At 44.2% G+C, this 27,057-nt stretch overlaps 1 protein-coding gene across 1 annotated transcript in view; it reads right to left on the reverse strand.

Annotated features, from left to right (window-relative positions):
- Positions 1-26,268, reverse strand: part of LOC18434973 (prolyl 4-hydroxylase 1) — a 73,371-nt gene extending 47,103 nt beyond the window's left edge. Inside the window, exons 1-2 of the mRNA XM_011625387.3 lie at positions 26,077-26,268; positions 25,650-25,916 (exon numbers count right to left, since the gene is read on the reverse strand). Coding sequence (XP_011623689.3) covers positions 25,650-25,916; positions 26,077-26,268 — 459 coding nt within the window. The remainder of the gene's footprint in view (positions 1-25,649; positions 25,917-26,076) is intronic.
- Between the last annotated feature and the right edge of the window lie 789 nt (positions 26,269-27,057).

A 27,057-nucleotide genomic window follows, 5' to 3' on the forward strand; every position in this document is an offset into this window, starting at 1 on the left:
TTCTCGATGGGGATGTTCTCTTTCGTCGGTCATTTGATGGAATCCTCAGATGCGTCGATGCACAAGAGGCAAGCAAAGTACTGGAAGAAGTGCATTCAGGTATCTGTGGGCTGCATCAGTCCCGCCCTAAGCTCTAGGAGCGCATCCGTAGACTCGGTTATTATTAGCCTTCAATGGTGGACGACCCCCAAAACTATTCCAAAAGATGCCAAGTGTGTCAAATTCATTCAAGCCTCATGCATCAGCCTCTAGAGCCTCGCCATCCTACAATGATGTCATGGCCCTTTTCCTAGTGGGGTATGGACATTGTAGGACCCATCGACCCTCCTTCAGCTTTGGGTCATGCCTTCATTCTGGCAGTGACAAATTACTTCTCCAAATGGGCTGAGGCAGTCCCTCTCAAACAGGTTATAGGGACCACTATGCCTAACTTCGTGCGTCACCACATCATAGACCGGTTCGGCGTTCCGGACCGAATAATATCTGATAATGGCCCTCAGTTTAGAAGCCATCACGTTGATCACCTGACCAACTAGTTCAGTTTCGAGTGGAAGTACTCGACCATGTACTACCCTCGAGCCAACGATTTAGCTGAGGCATTCAACAAAAATTTATGCGGGGTGCTTCCAAAGTCAATTTTAAAGTCAAAGAAGAACTGGGACTCTGTGGGCCTATCGCGCCACCACTCGCAATGCTACAAACTCTACCCCTTTTAGCCTGGTCTATGGAGGTGAGGCAATCCTACCCCTCGAGGTCCAAATACCCTCACTCCGTATTACTATACATCAAGGACTAACCGAGGACGAGAGGGTTAAGCTCTGTTACAAGGAGTTGGATGCCCTTGACGAAAAGAGATTAGAGGCTCAGTAGAACCTCGAGCTCAATAAAGAAAGATTGAAGAGAGTCTTTGACAAGTCTGTCAAGGTTTGCTCATTCACTCGTGGGGACCTAGTCTTAGTAGTCAAGAGACCAATTGTCATGCACGGGCGCCGTAAAGGAAAGTTCAAACCCAAGTGGGAAGGCCCATTCATAGTCAAGAAGCTCACACTAAATGGGGAGTATATACTGGTGAACTTAGATGGAGAGGAGGCAATGCCCCCTATCAACAGGCGATACCTAAAGAAGTACTATTCGTAATGCATATTCAAGAAAAGAGACTCAACGCAAAGCAAGCAAGGCAGTCCGAAAAAATTCTAACTCTTTTTATTATAGTAAAAATGAGTTACAAGATACAAGCTAAGAAGCCCATTATTAGGGAGATTACTATTCTCTTATATCCGAGGGAAAGAAAACAGTTGACACCAAAAGTGTTGCTCTTGCATATGAGGATAAGAAGATGGTTATAGGCCAAAAGAAGAGGCCATCCATTTCCGAGTCAGCTCCAATTATCTGGCGTGTATATCAAACATACAAGGCAGACTTCTCTAAGAAGAAACTAGACTATGATGGAGAGCATACCCTATTCACAATGGATGCCGTTCTACAGAACAACATGGACTCCATGGTTGTGTTGGAGGACTTGGCTTCTAACAAACTGCAACGGCAAGGCCTCCTCACTTGCCATCACTCTTGGCCCTAATGAGACATCGCCATCCACAGTCATCGCCGTGCGCAACCCGACACCATGCGCAGCCATCGCCGTGTGCAACATAATGCCACGTTCTACCATCACCATGGGCAGGCCAACGCCATGCGAGACCATCACCACGAGAGGCACACTCTCAAGCATGGCTATTGACTTGCGTGGCCTAGGGGTACGCGAAGGCAGCACTGCATGCGACGTAATGTCATGCGTATCCTTAAAGTACCCCGGTTCCCACTGTTCCCAATTTCCAGGGGACATTAACTCCCATGCCTCTTTGGTTCCCCCAACCGTTGTCCCTTGTGGACGGTCTACCTTCTCATGGCCTTTCGTTTACCCCGCAACCCTTCAGGTTTTCACTAGAAACTCCTTCTGCTCACTGAGAAACCCCTCTGACCCCGTTCTTTCCCCTTGCTAACAGCCGAGAAAATAAAAAAAACCACCGAAAATCCCCAAACGGCTTCCCTAACCTCGCGGGTTTCCCTCCTCCCTGGTTTTCCCACTACAGCCATTCACCACAAAAATCACCGAAATCCCACTGAGCTCCTGATGAGCCCTTTGCTGCTCCTCCTTCTTCTCCTCCAACAACGAGAGGACTGACATAGCCCTCTGAACTCTCTGCAACCTCTCTTCAGCCACAGGACTGTCGGAGAAACACTCGAATTTCGGTAGAGCACCTCTGCAAAACTTGCTAATTCTTTGAGAAGTCCTGAGAGAGCCTCGGCACTCTCCGAAAATGTTCGCGATCACAGTACAAAGCTTCACGACCTCCTGAAGCTCGCTAGAAAAGCTCCTAACCGCCTATCTCTATAAATTTTAGCTGGGAAGTTCTCACTGAAAATCTCTTGTTAGAAGCTCTGGCTCTCTCTCTCTCTCTCTCTCTATCTAAAACTCTTCAACCGTTTTACCCTTCGGTAAAACAGTAAAATGGGGTTTTCTCCCTTTTATGCTCAGCAGTGCCACAAACTGCCCTTGATAAATATGAAATTACGCTTCGATCCCTAGCTCCTGACGGTAATAAGACCAGGTCGGGGCGGGTCAAGCCCAAGACCCGAAAGGGCCTTCGTCGCGTGCTTACCCAAAGGTTATCACCGTGCACTTCGTCAGGAGCTACCACTGCGAGCCTCGTGCTTCGTCAGAAGGCTATCGTCGCGCACCTCGTCAAGAGTATCACCGAGATCTTCGTCAGGGGGCTATCGCCGCGTGCTTCGTCAGGGGCTATTGCTGAGTGCTTCACCAAGGGATATAACATCATGCGCGCATCATCTAGGCCTCATGTCGTGTGCGTCGGCCAACATTTAGTGCCACGCATATGCCATGGCATTCACATCTTAACCATCATCCTCCATCCTCAGGAAGTTCATTCCCTATACTATAACCTCGCTTCTCAGGGAGTCTAGTCCCCAGTGATAGCTCTGTACCCCATACAGTCACATTCCCTCACCACACTCTGATCTATACTGCATGACCTTAAACTTCACAATCATAGTCCTAACTGCATGACTTTAAACTGCACAGCTTTGATCCATGCTGCATGACTTTAAACTACACAGCCGCGGTCCAAACTATATGATCTGAAACTGTAGTGGAGGTCTAGTTGCACGATCTTAAACTGCATGGTCCATGCTTCATGACTTTAAACTGCACAGCTACAATCCAAACTATATAACGGAGGTCTAGTTGCACGACCTTAAACTACATGGTCCATGTTGCATGACTTTAAACTGCGCAACCATGGTCCAAACTATATGACCTTAAACTATAGCAGAGGTTTAGTTGAACGACCTTAAACTGCTTAGTCCTCGTCGCATGACTCTAAATTGCACGACCATGGTCCAAATGTGTGACCTTAAACCATAGTGCATGTTCTGGCTGCATGATGTTAAAATGCTTAGCACCATGGTCCAAACTACATGACCTTAAACTGTAGCGAAGATCTAGTTGCATGACCTTAAATTGCATGGTCCTAGCCGCATGACTTTAAACTGCATCACCATGATCTGAGCTACAAGACCCTAACGTGGCCCGAGAGATGAACCACCTCTTCGTTAAGGTGTATTTCATCAACATCCTTAGTGGAGTTAGATGTATGCAAAGGTCATACCTAGCCCTTTAATCCCCAATGGGTTTGTTTTGCACCAACATCCTTGTGAGAGTCACATCCTACTATGACCCACTATCCCCAGGGAGTTAAGGCTATTCTTATCCCTTTAACCCTTAGTGAGTTTCATATGTGCTCTGTCATTCTTAATAGAGTTACATGCATACCATCACTCATTGTCCCTGTGGAGTCACACTGGCCCTCCTAATCCCTAGTGAAGTCTCTTCCGACTGCCACTCCTCGTAGGGCCACCATCTTCATCTAAATCTATCTGCTTGTGTATAGCCTTAATTATCTTTATTCCCAGGGAGTTAGATGGCTATCCATAGACCTATCCCCCATGCAGCTTCACCTACATTGCGACCCACACTCTGGTTCTAGCTGCATGACCTTAAACTGCACAATATAGTCCTAGCTCCATGACTTTAAATTGCACAGCTCCGGTTCAAACTATATGACCTTAAAACTGTAGCGGAGGTCTAATTGCACGACCTTGAACTGCACGGTCCTAGCTGCATGACCTTAAACTGCACAAGCCACGGTCCAAACTATATGACCTTAAACTATAGTGGAGGTCTAGTTGCACGACCTTAAACTGCACGGTCCTAGTTGCATGACTTTAAACTACATAACCACAGTCCAAGCTATATGACCTTAAACCATGGTGCACATCCTAAATGCATGACATTAAACTGCTTTGTCCAGGTTCAGGAGGCATGACCTTAAACGCGCCCTCACATATGCGTACACCCCTTTACATGCATCTTCACGCACGCCTTTCCTAACCGACCCACTCGTGTGCACACACCACTTTCATTACCTCCCCAGTGAGTCCACATATGCGCACACCCCTTTACGTGCATCTTCACTCATGTTTTCCCTAATCGACCCATTCGTGTGCGCACACCACCTTCATTACCTCCCCAGTGAGTCCACATACACGCACACGCCCTTTACGTGCATCTTCACGCACTCCTTCCCTAACCAACTTGTCCGTGTGTGCACACCATCCATCATTCCCCAGTGAGCCTTACCCTTGTTCACGAAACGACAAACCATTTCACAATCCATATTCGTCGTCAACTAGTGGGTCACCATTCTTCACCCACCATTCTCCCTTCATAGGTAGCCTTGTGCCATCTTCCCAAAGAGAGTCGTAACTACCACCGTACTCACTTCATGGCCTCTGCAAATTGCCATTCATCATCATCACGGTACAGCTGTATGACCCTAAACTATAGTGCACCTCATGGCCGCATGACGTTAAAAGGCTTCACACAGGTCTTGAATGCACGACCCTAAACAAGTCTTCACATGAAAAACTGGCAAGGTGTACACCTGGACAAGGGAACGCCATGAGTAAAAATGACGGATAGACATGGTCACGAAACCATGAGTAAAGGAGTAATGTGAAAACAAAAACCCAGTCACGGTGAAAACCCCAAAAGGGCACTGTGAGAAAAAACGGATGAAAAGGGTGAACATGACCGTGAGGTCATGAGTAAAAGAGCCCAGAAATAACAGAAGTTGGTGAAAATCGTCTTTACGGCTCCACTTTCCCTGTTCACGTGAAAACTCGTGAAAGAGCGCGACCGACAAAACAGGTTGACGCACTACCGCCGCCTCAGCCGACACTCAATTTCCAAACAGTCGCAAGCCTGGCTAATGAGGTCTACCTAAAATCCTCAAATGCCAGCATCCAATCACAACACAAATTGGCTCATCAAGGAGTGAGAGCCACAGAAGATCTCCCAAATAACAACAACACAAATTGGCTCATTAGGGAGTGAGAGCCGCATAAGATCTCCCACATTTCAACATCAACAACAACAAGAGTTCTTGAGGGTGAGGACGATGACCAAAAGATCCATCCGGAACACTAAAGACCATCATGAAGGCAAGAAACTGACAAAGCTAGGGTCTAACCTACCAGAGACTTAAGGGTATTCCTCGCCATGAGATCGCCTCGCCTAAAACCATCCTTGGCCGACAGGCTCAGACCTTCGGGACCTGGCAGGATGGGGCCCATGAGGTCGCTCTCTAAAATCCCTCTAACCGTCAGGTCCAGACTTTGGGGCAGGTCAGAAGCCCCCAACTGGACCCTGCTAGACGAGATCTACAGAGATACCCTGAACATCAAAAGCAAACTTGGTGCAACAGCGAACAATGCTGACCAAAGGTTCATAGCATTTGGCCTCCAGTTAGGATTGTTTATGTCCGAGGAGGTCCCTACAAAAGCCTCATGCTTCAGAATCGTAAATAGTCCCTTGAGGGTGAGGACCTCGACAAGATCCCTTAAAAGTTTTTTTCTCCCCATATAAGTCTCCACGGATGGACCCGTACATTGCGTCCAAACGTCCGAGCATCCTGGTCATCCTTAGTGTTTGCGTAGTCCTTGGCTAGTTTGAGAGAAAATTTCCCAAATGATTGCACTTCTCGATTCTCTCGAAGCACAACATTCGACCGGGCATGCTGTTGGAAGATATTTTTCATCAACACGGGGCCCTCGCTCAATAAAGGCTTAGCAAATAGTGGAAATTTTGACAATTTCAAAATAGCTTCAGAACTGGTTAAGATCTTCATGCGAACTCTCAAAAGTCTCCTTGCCAAGTTTGTCGTATTCCGACATGTTTATGGCAGTGTAGACCTAGAAACAGTCCTGGCAAAATCGGTCTTTAGCACCCTGAAATAGAACCTATAACTAGAACTACATTTTTTCAGTGTATCAATTTGTTGTGGGACCACCTCCATTGGATCCGGCATGGTTGAAAACCCCTTAAGGTCAAATTTTAGCTTATATGGACACTCCAGGAATAAGTTATAGGCAAAAGCGTGAAACAAGAGGACCCGCACGCTATTCCCGTGCGGCCACCCTGCAACTCCACACCATTGAAGGGACAGTCACAAACAACAACTTTTGTGGCTCCTGTCCTAAGTCGGATCGCACACAAATTTGGTGAGCATGTTTGTCTCGTCAAGACGAGCATTTCGATATGTGGCACGCCCCCCGACGACACCCGAGTGCGAAGAAAAGCTAGAGAGAAGTTGCTGATCCGTAAAGAAAGTGCAATAAATTCAGCAGCATCGTGTCTCCCTCTAACGGTCAATCACACCACTCGCGAGCCCGATCGACAGAAGACCAATTCCATCGCGTGCATAAGGTCTCGGGCTATCTTTGACCTGAACCCCATACATGATGAACGATCGGATTCTGCACATGAAACGATGAAGTGACTGCAAATTCTATCACAGAAATTCCAGATTCTTGTCAAAATTCCAAAGTTACAAAATCTTCATTCGGGCACGGAATCAAGCTGCGTTTGTTGCTTCGTGATCGTAACGGCATGCTCAGTGTGATCCAGTGAAGAAATCACCAAAAAACATCAAGGAGCGAGTACACTATCGATCCGAAGTTTCAAGATCCATTCAAATTTCAAATCACATGATCATGCATCTAAAACATGATACATGACTCGAAGTTGGTATCATATCGATCGACAAGCCAAGTATTACAAGAAAACAATCATCTTTTAATCAACCGGGCATCAGAACACCCCGGATCATCCATGAAAAATCATGCAAGTTCAAGGGCAACATAGGATACATGGGCTGTTATGAAATTCCACAACTTGTTAGAAAGGGGCAAATCTATCATTTTACACCCTATTTTCTAATTTCTGTTAATTTAATTTAATCTTAATTTCCAACAATTAAGGTTACTTTTGATCATCCACCCATGTTTGGGGAAAATTCTTTATATATCGTACCATCATTGTACACAAAGGGCTGGAACTCTTCACAAAAGATAGAATTTTTACTTGATAAAGTTTCTCGTTTTTCTCATTGTTGGGTCATGTTGAGAGAGAGTGTAAGGAGAGAGAAACTATTGGCTGGTACCCTTAGGCTCAAGGTAATTCTTCTCTCTCTTGTTTTTCGTTTCTTCTTCTCTCTCTTCCTCTTCTTCTTCTTCCTCTTCTCTATTTGAGCTCCCCTCAGAAGCCATGCGCGATAGTGGCAGTGTCGTGCGTGCCTCTCATGTGGTCTCACAGGTCGCATATGGCAATGGCAATACCACACATGAGCCTCATTCTCCTTCTGTTCGTCTATCTTTGTCCCCTAGCAAGGTTTGCAGTTGGCGCTGCTCATCACCGTCCGCAGATGTATCTTCGACACCTCAGTGAAGAGCGTAGACAGCAAAACTCATTGTCACCCATAAGGGTCTCCCCTTGTTGCGTGCCGATCGCAGACGGTGATGCTTATCGCCACCCGCTAGAGGTCTCGATAATACCTATCGCCGTCCACGAGATTCCTTGGCGTGCACGGTGCCTATTGTCGTCCGCGAGCCTCCCACGTGTGCTCGACACCTATCGTCATCTGCAAGCTTCCTTTGCATGCGCGATGCCTATCGCCGTCCGCGAGCCTTCTTCAAGTGTTCGGTGCTCATCGTCACCCCTCCTACTTCCCACACCTATCGCCGTCTGCCTCATGAGAATTATTGCCACGCACTTCGCAAATGGCTATCGTCACATGCCTCATGAGAAGCTTTCACCGCCCGTGCAGAGGTGCGCTGCCTTCTTGTGTTGCCAGCGGCGATGCCTAGCACCATCTGTAATTCCCTATTCTCATTCAATCTGTGTGCAATAGCATTTACCGTCGTCCAAGGGCCGTGACATTGCTACCCCACAGTAATGGGTGGCGGCGCCTAGCACCGACAAGACCTAGCCTAGCACTGTCATAACGGCCTCAGTTTCGAGTAGTATTGTCGTCGTGCTGGTCCTGAGTACCATGCCCGTCTTGCTACTGCTCCGAGTCGATCACTGTTCGGTTATCAAGCTAGTTTCATCCCTTCATCAAGTTTTCTTCTTTTTTAGACCTTGGTTCGAACCTTCCACTTTATCACTCTAACCCCTCACATTCCTAGCCATACGAATATGCATTGCCCTAAGACATGGGTGGCCCCTTCGACCCACTTGTCTTGCAAATTAACCATAGTAGTGTTTTGCAGAAAAACAAGAAGATTGTCGGTCAAGGGAGGCGATTCCGAACCAGCTAAAGCAGGTGGGGGCTTTCTGTCATGATCTAAGAGGGCGCCCACGCGAGTCAGTCCGAGTAAGTCACGGACCCAGATGAGGTTGATCCTCACCTCACATCCAAAATTCATCTCTCACTAATCGGATACCTGCCCTTATTCTTAAACAAGGTTCTTGAGATAACGATCTCAAGTCCCGGGTTTTTCGAACCCGAGACATTGTCACCTGATCACCTAGATCAGGGGAGGCGAGATCGAGACACCTAACTACCTGTTACTTTGATTTCCAATAAATTGTACCCCCTCAAAGCAAGAACACATATCCATATGTAGACTTTGCATCATCTGGATCCGTGAGATAGCTTGCACCTGTATATCTGAATATCCAAGCAGTTAAAAAAAAACCTGGAACTGTAGCAGCTCCCACTAAATTATTGCACATACAACATATACATTCTCAACATTCTTATGCATATTCCATGAGGTAGCATAACAAGTCTTATGTAATATGTAATTCAATACCCGTTGGTTTCACAATATGCAAAACCTTCATGAACCATAAAGGTTCAACCACACTAGTCATCTTGGTAGTAAATCCATGCAAACCAAGTTATTTAATCAACACAATATGTATCAAGGAAGCCTAACATGATAGCCTTCCTTCAACATTCCCTATGGTTCAAGGTCTTAAGTAATCGAGGATTTTAAATAATTAGAAACATAGGTCAAGGCACATGGTATTTAATAACCAGTGCAGGACAGTTTTTCTTCTATTTTTATAAATACCATCAAGACAATATTTTCTCTTTAATAAAAAATATTGACTTGGTATATATATAATAGTATGACAGTGTAAAATGATTTTCATAAAGACTTAATGGACCTTGCAAGACTATGTGGTTTTCTCAAAACCATATTCATAGATTTAGGTTTTTCTCAAAGCATCCAATTTTAATTTTAAAATACATGCTTAGCCTTCATAAATCATTTTACAGCATTCTTTTTTAATTTCCTATCCAGTCAAGTTCATCGCCACAAAAACAAATCGTAAATACCATCTTATAATTTTGCCCAAAATAAAGCATCTATTAAAGCCTTGACAAAATATTTCATTTTTGGCAAATATGGAGACTTTATCAAGAGATCATTATCACATGCAACACATCATATTATAGACGTTATTGGAAGGATGGTCGCTAAGACCGAGTTCCATCAAAATACTCCCTTCGTGCTTACATATTTGAATGAGCCACACCCATCTCTTGTATTTCATCCTTAGGGCTCAAAGCCCTTGATCAAATCACATCTCCATGTGTATTAGTACCTTAAGTAGTTCATACTCTAGCCCAAGGAGACACTAAAATACAAGGTATTAAAAAATTGGCTCTTTGTTAACACCTATCACTTAATGTCTATACACTCTATACATATTCATAAAACAAGTAGCCAAAATATAACCAAAGCATGTTAAACATAAAATAAAAAGTTATTAAATCTTCTTTCCCTATATGTTCTTATCATGTAATGTGAGATAGATTACATACCTCAAAACCATGTAGTGTGGTACCTGGCTTTATTGATTCATTGCTTTTACTTCTTTGACAAGATTTTGTGATCTTGGAAGAGCATGCAACTTATGGAGAATATATTGATCATCGGTTTCACATGTCACGAAGTGTCCATCTCTTTGGTAGTTAGATTCTCACTGTCTCACACCGTAAAAAATTAATCTTCTTCTTTCCATCATTTTAAATTTCACAATTTCGATTCTCCCACATATCTTTAGCGTTTCTATACTACCAGATCTATATATCTCTTCGTTTCATAGAAACTAAGATGCTTTTATTGGTATTGTGTTTATTCTTCTTTTTGCTATTCCCATATCGAACATTCTTCATATCGTGTCTTATCTTGCTAACTCTATATTATCTCTTTCTAAAGTTTTATTATAATAAATCATACTCATAGCACACTATTAAAACCCTTTTAAATGAGCTCTAAAAAGGTCTCTATAATTAGAAATTCAAAGATGTGCCTTAACATGCCACATTTTTTAATTTATTGTAAAATAGAACATGAGCATCCCATGACAAAAATATGATATCTCTCAACTTTTAAACAGTTTATCTCCGAGTCCTTTTGAGTATTGAAAAAAACTCAAAAATATAAAATAGTGCTCAGTTCCATTCCTAAATCGTACCATTTAATGAGTCCTCATTTTAGTGACATTTACATCACAATGCAATTTTCACAGCAGAAAATCAGGTTGAGCACCTCTCAACAAAAAAAAATTGTTTGTATCAATCCTTAACTAATTTCTTCCTGAAATATTTTGTGTTGAAAACTAGACTCAAAAGTAAATCATAATAGCATAGTGTGAATCTCAAATAATACTTATCTTTAGAGAAATAAATAAGTGACATTCACGTTACAAAATAAATCATATTGCAGAATTCCAAGATGATTACTATCTCGTAAAATTGTTTTTTTTCTCTATCCTCATGGTGTTTCCCTTTCAAACTAATTTTGTTTGAAAGTAAACACATAATAGTAACACATATATTTCCACAAGCCTCACATCACTATGTTAAGTAGGCTTGATAAATATAGTTATTCATGTCTCAATAAAGAACATAACAAATTGCAGAAAATTCAGGATGACCTCTCTTTAATCCACAATTTTTATTCCTCTCTTCCTATTGATATTTCCCTCTCAAATAAATTTTATTCGAAACTAGACTCTGATTGGAAGTATAAAAACTTAGTGTCAGCTATAAAATATTACATTAAGAATAGAAATAAAATTATGACTTCCAAGTGATAGAAATAGTTTTCGTTGTAGAAAACAACACTTGTGCCCTTCAATAAATTGATCGTATCTTACAAACCATAAAGAATTTCTTAACGAAATGTTTTTTTCTTGATATTAGACTCAATTTTGTAAGTCACAAAAAAAATTTAGCAAAAAATCAAATCATATGATTGGTGGGAAAAATTACCGAACTAAGTTTTTGGATTTTGCAGGGTCAGAACTGACACCCTTGATTGATGATTCCATAACTCTTAATTCCCTTAGGATCTCCTACTTAAATTTTACAAGTCGATCCTAATATAAAAAACACACAATATCATTGAAATATGCAATAGAAAAATACATCATTATGTTCTTCCTATCACTGATCTAAAATATCCCAGAATACCCATTATGCAGAGTGCCTTTTTGGTCTTTAACTGGGGTGTATTACTTGACCACAAAGGTCATTAGCTTTCTTATATCTCATTCTCAAGCTTGATCGGAACTCAATAAAGAGAAAAGACAACTAATGACATCAAATATCAATAGATCTGATACCAATGAAAGAAAGACTAATGCAATATTGCTAGAGAATATTTTTTTTTTATTTTTCTTCTTTTCACCCTTTTTCTTTTCTTTTGGCAAAGATCACTTACAAGTAGTCTTATGACAATAATTCTTGCTTAAAAAAAAATGAAACTATCAAATCCAATATTTTAAAAGCCTTGATGTCATTAAATCAAGTTTCTTTAAACAAAGAAAATATCCACAATTCTGGAAATATGACAACAAATAAAAAGAGAGTGTTGGAGATTATCTGTACCGGGCTTATTACACCCCACACCGAGTCACCACCATCCGATGGCACGGGATCAATAATCAACCTTCAATCTCAATAAGAAAAACAAGTTAGGCCAAGCCACACCAATAGAACATGAACTCTTTTAATCATAAACTCAAACCCTAGGTGCATTCCCTTAGCAACCTAGTTTGAAAGAGATGGATTCTCTTTTTGCTAAACCCTAAAATCCTAAGCCATAAATCCATAGTTGAGATATATGAGAGAGAAGAACTTCATAACCTAAACCCTTAGGTTATTTCACAATGTGGGAGAGAGAGATCAAAGATCAGAGAATGGGGTGTGCCCCCTTTAACTTCCAAGAGAGATAAACTTTCTTAAGAGAGAGAGAAAAAATTCTAAGTGGGGTGTTCCCCTTTGTGCGATATGAGATAGAAATATGGAATTAGATACAAGAGATAAGGTGTAGAGATTTTTGGGTAGAGACAATCATTTTTTATAGGCTTTAAAAAAGATTAGGGTTTCTAAGGGTTTTCTTTGGCTTGCCTCTTCTTGTAAGAGTGAATATAAACCATTAATCTTGGGTAACATTTGATGTGAGAGATTTGAGTCATCCATTCCATAGATGGGCCATCAACATTTTGGAAGGTACATAAACTATTATCCCCCTTTCCTGAACTATTTTCCCATCAATAGAAATTAAATAAATTAAATCTAATCAAAATATTGTGCATACCATAAAATAGCACAAGTCTACTCAATCTTTTCACAAAATCTTTCAAAGATATACCAAGTTAATATTTAGTCAATATCTGCCAACCATATGGCCACACGTCATATCACCAAAAAATAGGAAATAGAATAAGAGTGGGGCGTGCCACTCAAGGGACGCACTCATGAGCCCCACCTTCTAAAAATATGATGGGCCCATATGCACAATGGGCCCCCATGATATTTTTATATTTTTAAAATTAATAAAAGAATTTTAGAATATTATTTGAATATTTAAACCATTGTAAAATCAATATCTTTAATTTTACAAATTCAAAAATTATAAATAAAATATCTAATGGTTCATAAAAATTTAAATAATAATTCTAGAATAATTTCTATAATAAAACAAATACAATTAAGTTAATTTGATGGGAAAATGATCCATGTGGTTTAGACATTGAATCAACAATCATGGGGCACTCCACCTTCAACTGTGGACTACAGACCACACTTGCTTTATCAGACCGACCCAATATTTTTCATGACCCACAGTCTAAACAGGAGCTCATTAGCGGGTTAACAAAATCTAGCCGATGAGCGAAGGAGTTGCAATTCCAGTTTGTGGATTGCAAGTCATCCCCTAGAGACGAGTCAATGTCACCTAGACCTGATGCGACCATAGCTCTATGATGCATTTGGGTATCTCTCGTACGTCCATACGCTTCACTTTAAAGGTAGCTTACTTACTTTCTCAAATGATCTATCAATATGCATGCTGTGTGATGATCCATAGATAATGCTTTGGCTCCTGTCTCAGTAGGCCACCATCACACACAAGGGTCACACAACCCTTCGGCTCACTCATCCGGGCATATGCTCTGACTTCATCAAGGGATGACCCATTAGAACCCTTCTCAGTTTGTTCTCTATGCCCAGGTAACATGAGTTTTTCCTAACCAACTGGCCTAGATCGTCAAGCACAGTCTAGTATCTACAAACATCGTTTGTATAATATGGTCTACGAAGGACCACACTCCCGCCGAGTTCATATTCCACTTATTATTTCATTTTACAAGTACTCATAAGCCCTTTAAAGGCCGCATAAACCTAACAACATTAGTAAAAATAAGAAATTATTTTTAAAAAATATTGTAAAAAATTAACTCACTTTAATAATAACCTATTATATTTTAAAAATTCGTAAATTGCCATGACTAAATATTAATAAATAATTAAACATTACATTTTATTGAAATAAACATTGTATTTTGTTTAAATTAAATATTAGTAAGTAGTTAAGCAATGCGTATCTTTTAATTAACCATTGTATTTTGTTTAATTAGTGCATATAGAAAGCTTTTCCTCTTCCGTGGGTATGGCACAAACACATAGTGAGAGAGAATACAATAAAAGGCAAGATTACCATTTATTTTTTCAAAAAGAAAGTAAAGGTATAACCCTTTTTTTTTATCGCAATTTTTGGCAAAAAAAAAAGATTCCAAGCAATCAGCATTAGAAAAATGGAAAGGAAGAAAAAGATCATTTAAACAATCGGCAATAAATTTGAAAAATAGAATTTAAGCTCAACAATAAAATCTAAGCTCAAATTTTCCAAACCGGGTGGACCAATCAAATTGGCAAAATCAGCTATCGATTGCTGGTTTTGCCTGGTTCTATGGAAATCCTAGTCTAGTACTCGTATTGCACCAAACAAAGTTCCATTAGTTCTAATCGCTAGTTTTACTGGTCGGACCGCCGTCCAATTGGGTTTTAATAACTTTGGTATACACTAAAATTGTAACTCAACCAATATGATGGATGCAATTAGCTTCCTGTCAATGGTCCCAAATCCTGTCCCTTTAACCAATTCAGGTGGCAATACAACAATGGGATGAATTTGAGCCACTATGAGATTATACATTTCAATTTATTAACTTTGATATAATGGATGTCATTGGTTTGGTTTACTTTATTTTAGATTGGAGATTTACCATGTGGCAGTCAAACATTATTAGACTCTTAGTATCTAACTATTTTCGATAAGGAAAATTGTTTCATGAGTCACTGAGGGCAAGAGTCTGCTTGATGGATGTTATCTAAAGTATTATGTCTATAAATAAGATATAGATGATGCATAAAAAAATAGTAAAAAATTATATTTTTAATTTGAAAATTTTATTTAGAATCTATCAAAAACTAATAAAAACTAAAAGAAAATCATCTAAAATGAATTTTAATGGGGGGCGCATATGTACATATGAGTCGGTCGACTCATAGAAACTGCATCCTTCCAATAATATAAAAACAATTAGTATAATCATCATTTCTCGGGGGATCACAATGGTGAGCTTTTTATGTTTTCGTTAGGGATGGCAATGGGCCACATGGTCTGGCCCAACCCAAAAAACTACCAGGGCCTCAAAACTATGGCCCAAGGTCAGAGAGTCAGCCAAGTCTTAGGCCCAGGCCACGACATGGTCCGCCAGGTTCAGCTTGGCCCAAGTCCAAGCCTTTTTAGCCCGCTCCAAGCCAGACCAGCCCTATGGGCATTAAGGTTGGCTAGGGCCACGTTGGCTCGGCCGGTTGCTGGTCCTCCTTTTGCTATTCTCTTGTCTGGTGCGACCGGATTGGTCTGACTCAATGACATGGGCTCGACTCAACGTGAGAACCCTCGGTGTTATTTATGTGTTATGACCGGTGTTTAAAAATTCCCGATCTGGAATCCGGTGGTCCGAAATCGGGCAATCCAGATCGGGAATCAGCTGAATCATCCCAGATATGGCCATAAAATGGGATCCAATCAATCCAATCGATTCGCTACAGTAAATTGCATGTATGACATCACGGATCGGTACGTGATGTCAGGTATTGCAGTGAATCACCGAGTCCAGTGAAGTCCATGAAACTATGGCGTGTTTGAAAATATTGTAGCAAATCACATGTATGACATCACGGATTGGTATGTGATGTCAAGTATCGCAGTGAATCACCGAGTCCCGTGAAGTCCATGAAAGTATAGCGTGTTTGAAAATATTTTTAAAATTGAGGGCATTAAAGCCCCATCCCAGGCGATCTGGATAGGGAATCAGCTGGACCGTCCTAGATCTGGCCATAAAATGGGATTTGACCGATCCGGTCAATTTGCTACATTAAATCGCATGTATGACATCATGGATCGGTATGTGATGTCAGGGATAGCAGTGAACCACTGAGTCCCGTGAAGTCCATGAAACTTGGACGTGTTTGAAAATATTTTTAGAATTGAGGGCATTAAAGCCCCATCCTCACAACTACCAACACGTGGCTCCCCCTAATAAAATATATACTGCTTCACGGCTGCTACACATGGCACCCCAATGCAATATGGGCTACCCCCACATACTTTTAGGTGTATACGAAGGTACTCTATTGTGCCAGCATTTATCGAGGCAAACGTGACACTCATTATTCGATGTGGGACTAATCGTTCCAATCACCTTTCCTTGGCACCGGGTTGAATACTCAAAATTCTCAGCTTCTATTCATTTTGTGCGTGCTGAATTTTCTTGTAGCATGTTGTACGTTTTGCGTGTTGTTTACACTATCATATTAAATGCTTTTTTGTGTGCAAGCGTGTTGTATGTGTTACTGAGAGGCTAAGGGATCCAATCCTATTGACTTCAAAATTTTATTTCGGAGGTTTTGTTAGCTACTACTGTTGGAATATATCATTCATCACCATAGGTCCCCGGTCAAAAAAGCCTAATAAACAGTGGAAATTTTGATATTCTCAGAACGGCCCCAGAATTGGTCAAGATCTTCATAAGGACTCTCAAAATTTTCTTGTCAAGTTTTATCACATTCAGACATGTCTAAGGCAGCGCATACTGAGAAACAATTTCGACAGAATCAGCTTTTAGCACCCTTAAATGGACCCTATAACTAGAACTATATTTTCAGTGTCTTAATTTTTTGTGGGACCACCACCACTGGATTTGGCAATGTTAAAAACCCCCAAGGGTCAAATTTCAGCTTAAACGGACATCACACGAAGACATTATAGGCGAAATAGCACGTCCCGCGACGACGCCCAAGCGCGAAGAAAAGCTAGAGAGAAGTTGCTGATCCGTGAAGAAAGTTGCAAGAAAATTAGCAGTGTAGCACCTCGCTTGAGCGGCTAAATCATGCCACTCACGAACCCAATTGACACAAAAATAGTTCCATCACATGTATAAGGTCTAAGGCTATCGCTAGTTCGAACCTCGTACATGATGAACAGTCGCATTCTGCACACGAAGCCGATGAAGTGACTGCAAATTCTAAAGCTAGAATTCCAGATTTCAGCTAAAACTCCAAAGTTGCAAAATCTTCGTCCAGACATGGAATTGAGATGCGTTTGTTACCATGGGATCGTGATGGTATGCTCAGTGTGATCCAGTGAAGAAATCACAGAAAAACATAAAGGAATGAGCACACTATCGATCCGAAGTTTCAAGATTCCTCAAAATTTCAAATCGCATGATCGTGGCCTAAAAATACGATCCATGGTTCGAAGTTGGTATCAAATCGATTGCCATGCTGAGCCCTATAAGAAAACAATTGTGTTTCGATCAAATGGGCATCAGAACAACCTTGTATCATCCATGAAAGATCACGCACATTCCAGGGCAGCACATAGACTGTTTTAGAACTCCATGAATTGTTAAAAGGGGCAAATCTATCATTTTTCACCCTATTTTCCTATTTCGTTTTATTCAATTAAATCTTAATTTCCAACAATTAGGTTTAATTTTGATCAATCCACCCATGTTTGGGCACAACTCTATATATACCACGTATTATCATTGTATGCAAAGGCTTGAACCCTTCACCAAAAGAGAATTTTTACTTAATAGAATTCCTTTCTTTCTTATTGTTGGGTCACGTTGAGAGAGAGAGAGAGAGGAAGGAGAGAGAAACTTTTGGATCGGTACCCCTAGGCTTGAGGTAAATCTTTCTCTCTTTTCTTTTCTGTTACTTTATTTTCTTCTTCTTTCTCTTCTTCTCTTTCTTCTTCTTCTTCTTCTTCGCCTGAGCCTCTCTTTCAGAGGCCATGCACGGCCGTGGCAGTGCCGTGCATGCCTCTTTCTTTTCTTTTTTCTCCCTCCTGTGGTTTCACAGGTCGCGCATGGCAATGGCAGCACCATGCGCGAGCTTCTTTCCCCTTGTGTTTGTTCATCTCTATCTCTCGACAAGGCTCGTCGTCCTTACATGTGTCCTCGATGTCTAAATGAGGAGCACAAACAGCAAAACGTATTGTCGCCCACAGGGGTTTTCCCCTGTTGCATGCCTATCACAGACGGTGATGCTCATCGCCGCCCCCGAGGGGTCGCGGTAACGGCTATCGCCGTCCGCGAGGGGTCGCGGTCGTGCTCGGTGCCTATCGCCATTCGCGAGCTTCCTTCGCGTGCTCGGTGTCTATCATTGTTTGCGAGCTTCCTTCGCGCGCTCAGTGCCTATCGCCATCCGCGAGCTTCATTCGCACGCTAGGTGCCTATCGTCGTCCGTGAGCTTCCTTCGTGCGCTCAGTGCCCATCACTGTCCGCAAGCCTCTCTCGTGCACACGGTGCCCATCGCTGTCTGGAGGTTTCTCTTGCGTCCCATGTCTATTGCCGTATGCCTCAAAAAGAACTATCACCGAGTGCTTCACAAGTGGCTATTGCTACCCGCGAGGGAGCGTGCTACCTTCACGTGTTGTCAACGGTGATGCCCAGCGCCACCCATGGTTCACTACTCACCCTCTAGCCGTGAGTAGTAGTGTCTAACTCCGTCCAAAGGCCGTGAGACTGCTACTTCATGATTTTGGGTGGCAACGCCAAGAGTCGTCGGGACCCCATCTCTCCGCCACCTCATGCCTTCTCTTCATTCTCTCTTCTTCTTACTTGACTGAGAGTTAACTCAGTCTAGCACCGACTTAGCGGTCTGGTTGTCGAGCAGTATTGCCACCATACTGGGTTCGAGTTTCATGCCCGTCTTGCTGCCACACTAGATTTAGACACTCCTATCGGCCTCAGTTTCGAGTAGTATTGTCATCGCGCTGGTCCTGAGTACCATGCTCGTCTTGCTACCACTCCGAGTCGGTCACTGTCCAGCTATCATGCTAGTCTCGTCCCTTCATCAAGTTCCCTTCTCTTTTCTATCCTCATTTGAACCTTCCACTTCATCATCCTCTCATATGAACGTACATTGTCCTAAGACAAGGGTAGGTCCCTTTGGCTCACTTGTCTTGAAAATTAACTATGTTAGTGCTGTGTAGAAAACAAGGTGATCGCATGTCAACGGAGGTGATTTCGAACCAGCTAAAGCAGCTGGGGATCTTTCTTCGTGATCTAATAGGGCACCCACTCGAGCCAACCCTAGTAAGTCCCGAACCCACCTTAAATTCCTCTCTCATAAGTTGGTATATCTGCCCTTACTCTTGAGAAAGGCTCCTGATAGAGCAATCTTAAGTCCCGGGTTCTCTAGAAACTCGAGATATGTGCTGCCAGATCATCTAGAACTGGAGGGCGAGATCGAGGCACCTAACCAGCTTGGCGACTCCACTGGGGACTTACTACCCCTTCGTCGGTTCGCTCTTGTTTGATCAGTATCCCTTTCTACTTTCGGCATGGCATTCTATGGCATCTGGGTTATGCAATCTGTTCATCCGAGTTGAGGACTTTCTTATCCCCGCACTCGTGACTGTCCCAGGGAAGCGAGATGCTCAAGCCTCCTTCCCTACACTCCTTATGAGTGAGGACTCACAATCCGGCAGATTCTTTCCTAGTTTGGTGCAAGAAGGGACTTGAAGGTCCCTGATTCCCCTCTTCCTCGCCCTGGTGGACCCTCCACCAAGGTCCCTCGCATTGGTAGCACAACTGCTACTGCACATAGCACGCGCCCTGCCACTGGCAAGTCCCTTGCCGATCATATTGTTGGGGTACGCCAAAAGGCTGCCCTAACTCCTCTCATGAAAGGCAAGCAGATTGCCGTCACTTCTGAGGTTCGCCGTAAGGCAACCCCCCATGCTTTTTCACCACTCCGAACCTCTATACCTAGAGGCTTGACACACCGAGGCAGAGACCCTACGGCCTCCACCTCGTGCACACATCTAAAGGCTCATGGTCCATCCACTCGAGCCACACCTCGGGGAAACTTTCATGCTGCCTTGAGCTCGCATCCCAGGCTAGGCCTTCTCGGGCCGAACCCTGTATGCGTCATATATTTGCATCCCACAGCTCGGGGTAGTGCCAATTCTATGCTAACTCAAGCACACGAGGATCGACCACTCTGTCTTCCCTCTCAGCACTCACAACTTCATCCTGTGCGAGTTAGGCTCCTGCCCGGTCTCTCACAAGCACAAGCTTGTGGGTCTCGACCTCCCAAGGTCGGACCAGTTGACCGAGCCCGGGCTGACTCCCAAGTCACCCCGAATGGCTAACCCTAAAGGTGCACATGCACCAGCTTTGCAAATTCCTCCCCGATCTTGACTCAGGGGGAGTCACGAACCAGCTCCTTTTTTTGTCGCTCTTCCTTCACCAGGCAAGCATCTCGAGACCTAGTACTCAAAGGTTTTCCCTAAGAGTACCATCTTGAGTCAGCCGCCTCAAGTCAGACATGCACTCGGACCCCCCAAGGGAATTTGGGGCAACAACCTGATGTCAGACAGAGGCCTCCAACCTCCAAGGCAGAAATCCAGGTTGCCTTCTGTCCTTGGACCCCACTCTCTGCTCCAATTAATAGACACAGTCCTCACATGCTCAAGAAAAGTGGCGCAATCTAAATCTTGCGCCCGGTTCTAGGGTGAAGTCCATAGCAACCTCAAGACTAAGCAGAAGCGAGGCCTGCAGATCCTGACCAGAGGAGCCTCTAAGGCAGTTGAGGTTACCACTCTTGGTGACCTCCTACCACACAATCTCTTCTTCCCTCTGTGAATCCCAGACCTTAGCAGGTCCAAGAATATTACTCGGTGATCACTGACAAGAAGCCACGGTCCTAAGATTGGCGTACAAGGCTCGAGTCCAATTGGGGCATGCAGAGCCCCTGCAGACTGACTTGCCTCATGCGACTCGTCAACCCTGGCAGTCCACTACTCTTCCTGGCTCTGACCCTTCAAAAGAAACGGTTAGTGTCATGGTGATCGACGACCCTAATGATGCCCAAGAAGAGCATATGAACAGGTTCGAGGTAATGATGCAGTCCATCCACGAAATGATGGATCTCCTAGAATCCTTCAGGTCCCCTTCTTCTCACCATGAGACCGATCCCCCGTTTGGTAAAGACACAATTCCCAAGCAAACTCCCCCACCGGTCTCCCAGGACAGCTCTTCTTCCCGCATGGTTTCTCAAGCTGATATAGACGCCATGGTGACCCACAGTCTCAAGACTAAGGTCCCGGGCATGTAAGAGATGCTGCTCTACCAGAAGTCATACCCTTCGTATATCGATCAAGTGTCATTTCCCCCAAACTACCAAAAAGGGAAGCTCCCCCTGTTCAATGGTACTACATCCCCCCACCATCATACTGCTCACTTTCAAGCTGCTTGTCGAGAGACGGCAATTGACGAATGACTCCTCCTCTGTCAGTTCATTGAGGCTCTTGAAGGGCCAACCTTCCAGTGGTATGCTCGGTTGCCTCCAAACTCAGTGCACACATGGCAAGAAATGGAGCAGTTGTTTTACCAATGCTTTTACGAAGTCCAAAGGAATGTAAAAATCATTGAGCTTCTCACCTTGACTCAAGACCATGGTGAGCGGTTGATAAGTTCATAGCCCGATGGAGAAAGTTGCTAACCTTTCAAGCTACTCCCATGACTGAAAAAGAGGCAGTTTAGACCTGCATACGAAACATGCTGCCCGAGATCGCCCCTGCATGTCGAGGCCTCCAATCCACTCTCCATGTCAAAACTCATCTCTAAAGCACTCCATATAGATGTCCTGTCCAAGCACCATGGTGGATCTCACCAGCAATCCTCTGGCTCGAACTCCCGCTCCAGCAATCGGGGCAATCAGCAAAAAGCTATGATAAGTGCAGCTGTCACTGTGACTGACACTAAGAACACTGTCCCTCAAACCTTGGACCTCTCCAAGGCACAAATGTCTCAGGCTGGGGGCAAGCAGTAGTCTTATAACAAGGTCCTGCATCCTAAAAATATCATTCGAAGTGACTACTAGATCCAACACCAGAACAAGGTCTATCCTTTTGACAAGGAATGGGTTCCTGCACTGCTTCGACTACTACTGGAGCAAAACATGATCCAGCTATTAAAGGTCAACACTGAAGAACAAGCTAGGCATGAGACACATGAGAAGTATTACGCCTATCACCGGAGAGTAGGCCACCCCACTCAAGACTGCCATAAGCTCAAAGACACTATTGAAGTCCTTATTAACAAGGGTCAGATAAAGTTCAAAGAGTTAAAGAAAGCATTTAGGGCAATCGAGGCTTCTCACATAGTGACAATCCAAGAGGGTGACAAGGCACCCACTATCCTCCGTGCATTATTCTCCATAATGCTCGAAGAAGGACACGTCATGCCCAAGCCGACAAGGCAGCCCAAGTTCCTGCCTTCAAGAACTGAGAATATTTAGTGCTCGTATCATCAAGTATGAGGCCAGGACGTGAGTGAATGCACTGGTTTCCACGAGCTCTTGGCAAAGTAGATGCAACAATGCCAAGAAGTTTAGGGTAACCCAGAACGACGCCCTCAAGTCCCTCTTCCACCGGTGTAAGAAGACCTCCTGACACAAGCTCAGGGATGCGCTGAGCTAGATCCTATGTAGGCCCTCTTTGGGGCAATGCTCCAATAGGGTCTTGTCACTCCCAAGCTCGCTGGACCGCTTAAGCGCCTTGCTCAGGGTATGGAAAACCTCTGGGGCCCATATCACTAGGTATGGGGCCACGAGCTGAAGGAATGCTCTGGGTTCAAAGCTATAGTCATGGAGAAAGTCCAAGAAGGCCACATTGTTTGTGCCGTCCTCCCAGAACACTTCCAAGCCATCACTCCCGTTCAAGAGGAAGTCCCATTACATGCCCCCTATGAGCATACACTAGACCCTTCAGAGCCCTCGACTTCTCAGCCTTGCGAAGTCAACCATGGATGAAGTAAACTCAAATCCGTGAAGTGTAAGGCAGTTCGCCAAGCCAGGCCTACTCATTAGCTTGATAGGAAGAACCAAACCCCTCCTCAGGGATCCAAAAGCAGACGAGCACCCAGGTCAGCTTGCCAAAGGAATCATGTTCCTTAGCTACCAGTTGAGGAAGAATTTCTCGGGCCCCTTCCTCCACTACCAACCTTACAGGACTTCATCCCAGGCGTAGCTCGCCTTATCCTGTCGTCCAAATAGACGGACATCAGTGAGTCATCAACGGCTCAAGATTTGTCCAATATGGGTGACGACGCTAAAAGCACCCCACAACGGTCAAAGCCGTGGCAAGGCCTAAAATACCCCCTGCGCATGTCCAATTATGGCGACGACATAAAACGCTGCCTAGAACATTCTAACTTTTCTTCTTTTCCCTCCTCTTCTATTTCTTCCACAGGTGTAGCTCGGCAATGCCCAGACTTCGACACTCTAAACAGAGAGCTCGGAGGCACCAGCCTCAGCAGGTCACAGCGGAAGTGCCTAAAAAGATGCTGGCCTAGGCGGTTGGATTCTTGACAGTCACTGACGCCCTGTCAACCCAAGCCAATACCGAGCCATCCTCAAGCTCCTCTTTCAAAGAAGCCTCCCACATGGTTCAAATCTTGGAAGTACCATCCAGCACGGGGCAAATGAACCTGAGATCGGGGAAGAAGCTACAAGCCACACCTCAAAAGTTCAAGGTCTTCAAGTTTCCTGATCCTTCACTTTTCCCTAAGCCTCAACCTCAAACCTCTACACCCATAATACAAATCCCTATTACTTCCCCATCAACCCAGACTGCACCAGCTGAACAACAAAGTCAGCCAGTGTCACAAACCAAAACTCAGTCAAAACCTATTCCTAAACCTCCCCTGCCATCTACACCAGTGACTGGATCAGGAACACATAATACTAATTAGGATAAGGTGAAATATGATGTAATTGGGCATTTGAGAAAGCTTCTAACCCTTCTAAGCATCTATGATGCCCTTCTGCTATCTAGAGACTATCGTATGGCCCTAGTGCAAGCTCTTTCTAACCTAGAGGTGTACGAGACTGAAGTGGAACCTATTGAGGTTGACCCAGCCATCCTCTATGGGTGCTTGGCAATCTCCTTTTCCGAAGATGACCTGCAATTGGGAGGCAAATTTCACAATCTCCCCCTCTTCGTGAATGGTGAACTACACACTTACCCTATCAACCAGATCATGCTGAATGGAGGGCAGCATTCAACCTGATCCCAATAAGGATCCTCATCCGATTGGGATTACGATCTGGCGACCTCATTCCTACCCACATCACCGTGTAAGTTCGACCAATCAGGAGAGAAGCTAGCTGGCACGGTGCGCCTTCGTCTCAAAATCAGTTACCTCAATGATTGCACTCAGTTCCACGTAATCGACACCGATACCTCTTACAACGTCCTGCTTGGCCGCCCTTGGCTTCACGATCAGGGAGTGGTTCCTTCCACGCTCCACCAATCCTTCAAGTAAAGCCGAGATGGGAGACAGCACACGGTCTATGCTGATAAGAGGTTGTTCCCTGTAGTTGAGACTCACTATGCTAATGCTAAGTACTATTTCATAGACCTTCAAACACCAGAAAAGTCAAAGGATGATGATTGGAGGCTTGTGACTTAGACATACGCTCTTCTCATGATGATGTTGAAGATCTGAGATTACAAACATGTTCAACGAGGAGGAAAGACAAGGAAAAATCTTCCCTTTGACTTCTATCTACCCAAGTATACCTTTGTACACCGGACCAGCAAAAGGTTTTGCATGTCCCCATTGCTCTTTTAGAAGCAGAATTAGCACACCAACCACCAAGGAGGGTACTTCAAATTCCATCCTCCTTAAACAAGGGGATCACCAGCATCCAAGAGAAGGTCTTACACCTCTCAAATGCTCCCAAAGACGTACATGTGGACAAGAGTCAGCCCTCCGGCTCTCAGGAATAAGACCCAATGACAGAGCTAAGAAGTGAGGTGTGTAGCCTCCAGAGTCAGTTGGAGGTTATGCTCGTTGCTTCAAAGCACTTGAGGAGTTTGTCCCTGAGACTAAGGTTTATGACGAGCTCAAAAGCAATGTACCTCGAATCGAAGCCAAGGCTCCCCTTGATTGGAGTATTTACAGCGAACAGGCTCATCAAATCATGAGAACTGTGAATTATGAGCCCCTATCCAATCAAACACTAAGGGGTGAGGAGCAACTGCTCTCCCATTCGAAGTCATTGAAGCCATGACAAGCTGTCAAAAGACGAAGCAAGGAGTGAGATATCCTTTTTCGCCTTACACAATGAAAGGGCGAAGCAATGAAAAAGAGAAGGAAGAATAAAAGACATGCCGATCACAGAAAGAGAAAAGAATTGTTCCATTCATAAATTAAGTGGGCATTACAAGCTTCTTTTCTTTACAATAAGAAGAAATGAAAAGAAAAAGAGAAGAAGGCATCGTCAAAATCGATCGATGGCTTCATTGATCTTCCCCCTGTATGTTGTAGCTGATACCTTCGCCCGCTCGATTTCGCCCTTCAAACCTGCCTCCAGCTCCGTTTCATGCTCCATCAAGGTGGTCACTTCTCCCAAAGAATACTCGAGGGACAAAATGTTATCAAGAACCACCTTGTCCTTTGCTTCCCAAGCCACAATCTCCTTCTCCAGCTTGTCAAGCTTCTGCATCAGCTCTAATATCTTCACCCTCAGAGCCATCACCTTGTGGTGGCGGGTGATGGCCTCTTCAGTAAGGTAGAATCTCTGAGAGACTGTAGCATCCCTCTACTGCAACTAGGTTTCTACCAGTTCACAGTAGCGCAAAAGTGAGGATTCCAAAGGGGTAACTGCGAGCCCTCCAGCCGCTGCGCAGTTGCTTCTTCGCGCAAGGCCTTTGTTCTCCACCCTTCTAGCTCATTTACGACGCCATCAAAGTAAGGGCAACCTGCCTCAACTGTTGGATTGCACCATTAAGTTTAGTAAGAGGCAGACCCTTTAGCTTCTGCACGTCGAGATGAAGCATGTCCATCATTATGCCAGACAACCCACTCAAGCTAGGCCTAGGCAATGCCGCTGCGACTGCTGCAATGGGATGAGTATTAGTCTCTGCAGTAGAACCCGAAGGGATAATAGCCATAAGAGTCACCGGCTCCTCTTGAGGGACTGTGAAGCCCAAGCTCTCCTCATTTGCAGGTGCGGAAGGGGCCCCAGTTTCAACCTGCTCAGCCCTCACATCCTCCACACCTGGCTTGTCAGCCTCACCATTAGCACGCTCGCCCTCTAAGGCCAGCCTCTTCTCCTCGTTTCAGCCCCTTAAGGGCCAGTCCCTTCTCCTTTTTCCCTCTCTTCTTGAACCGCCGTTTCCTCCTCGGCAGATTCGACACCTTCTTCCCCCTTGCCTTCCATGGTGACCACTTCAGCCACGGGTTCCCCCATAAGACCCGCCTCCTCTGCAGCCAAGGGTGCCGCGTCTGGGCCCCCAAAATCTGACCCCTGGGGATGTACTGTCACAACATCCTCCACGACTACATCACTTGAAACAACTTCCTTTTGCCCGGGTGGCCCCTCGTCAGTCTCAAGGGTACTAGCCTCTTCTATGACCACAAGCTCTATTAGGGCTTTCCTTTCCTTGGTAGGAATAACAACCTCCAGAGGTCTAGAGGCCCTCTCCGCCTTAGCCGCCTCATCAGGGCCAGCCTCATCAGCCCCGTTCACTTCCAATGGGACTGGACCCTCCCCTTCAACCATGGACGTCACTTCCTGATCCGAATCAATTTCGATTGGGGCAGTAGGATCTGAGGAACCAGCTTGAGCCTCTGAAGTGTCAGAAGAAGGTTCAAGTGAAGGAGAAGGTGAATCCTCAAGAGCAAAGGGCGATACAAAAGCAGCAGGAGACACGTATGACTCCGAAGAAGCAGCCGGCGAA

Source organism: Amborella trichopoda, chromosome 6, assembly GCF_054954075.1.
Source record: "Amborella trichopoda isolate Santa Cruz 75 chromosome 6, AtrichopodaSantaCruz75HAP2 v2.0, whole genome shotgun sequence".
Taxonomy (NCBI): domain Eukaryota; kingdom Viridiplantae; phylum Streptophyta; class Magnoliopsida; order Amborellales; family Amborellaceae; genus Amborella; species Amborella trichopoda.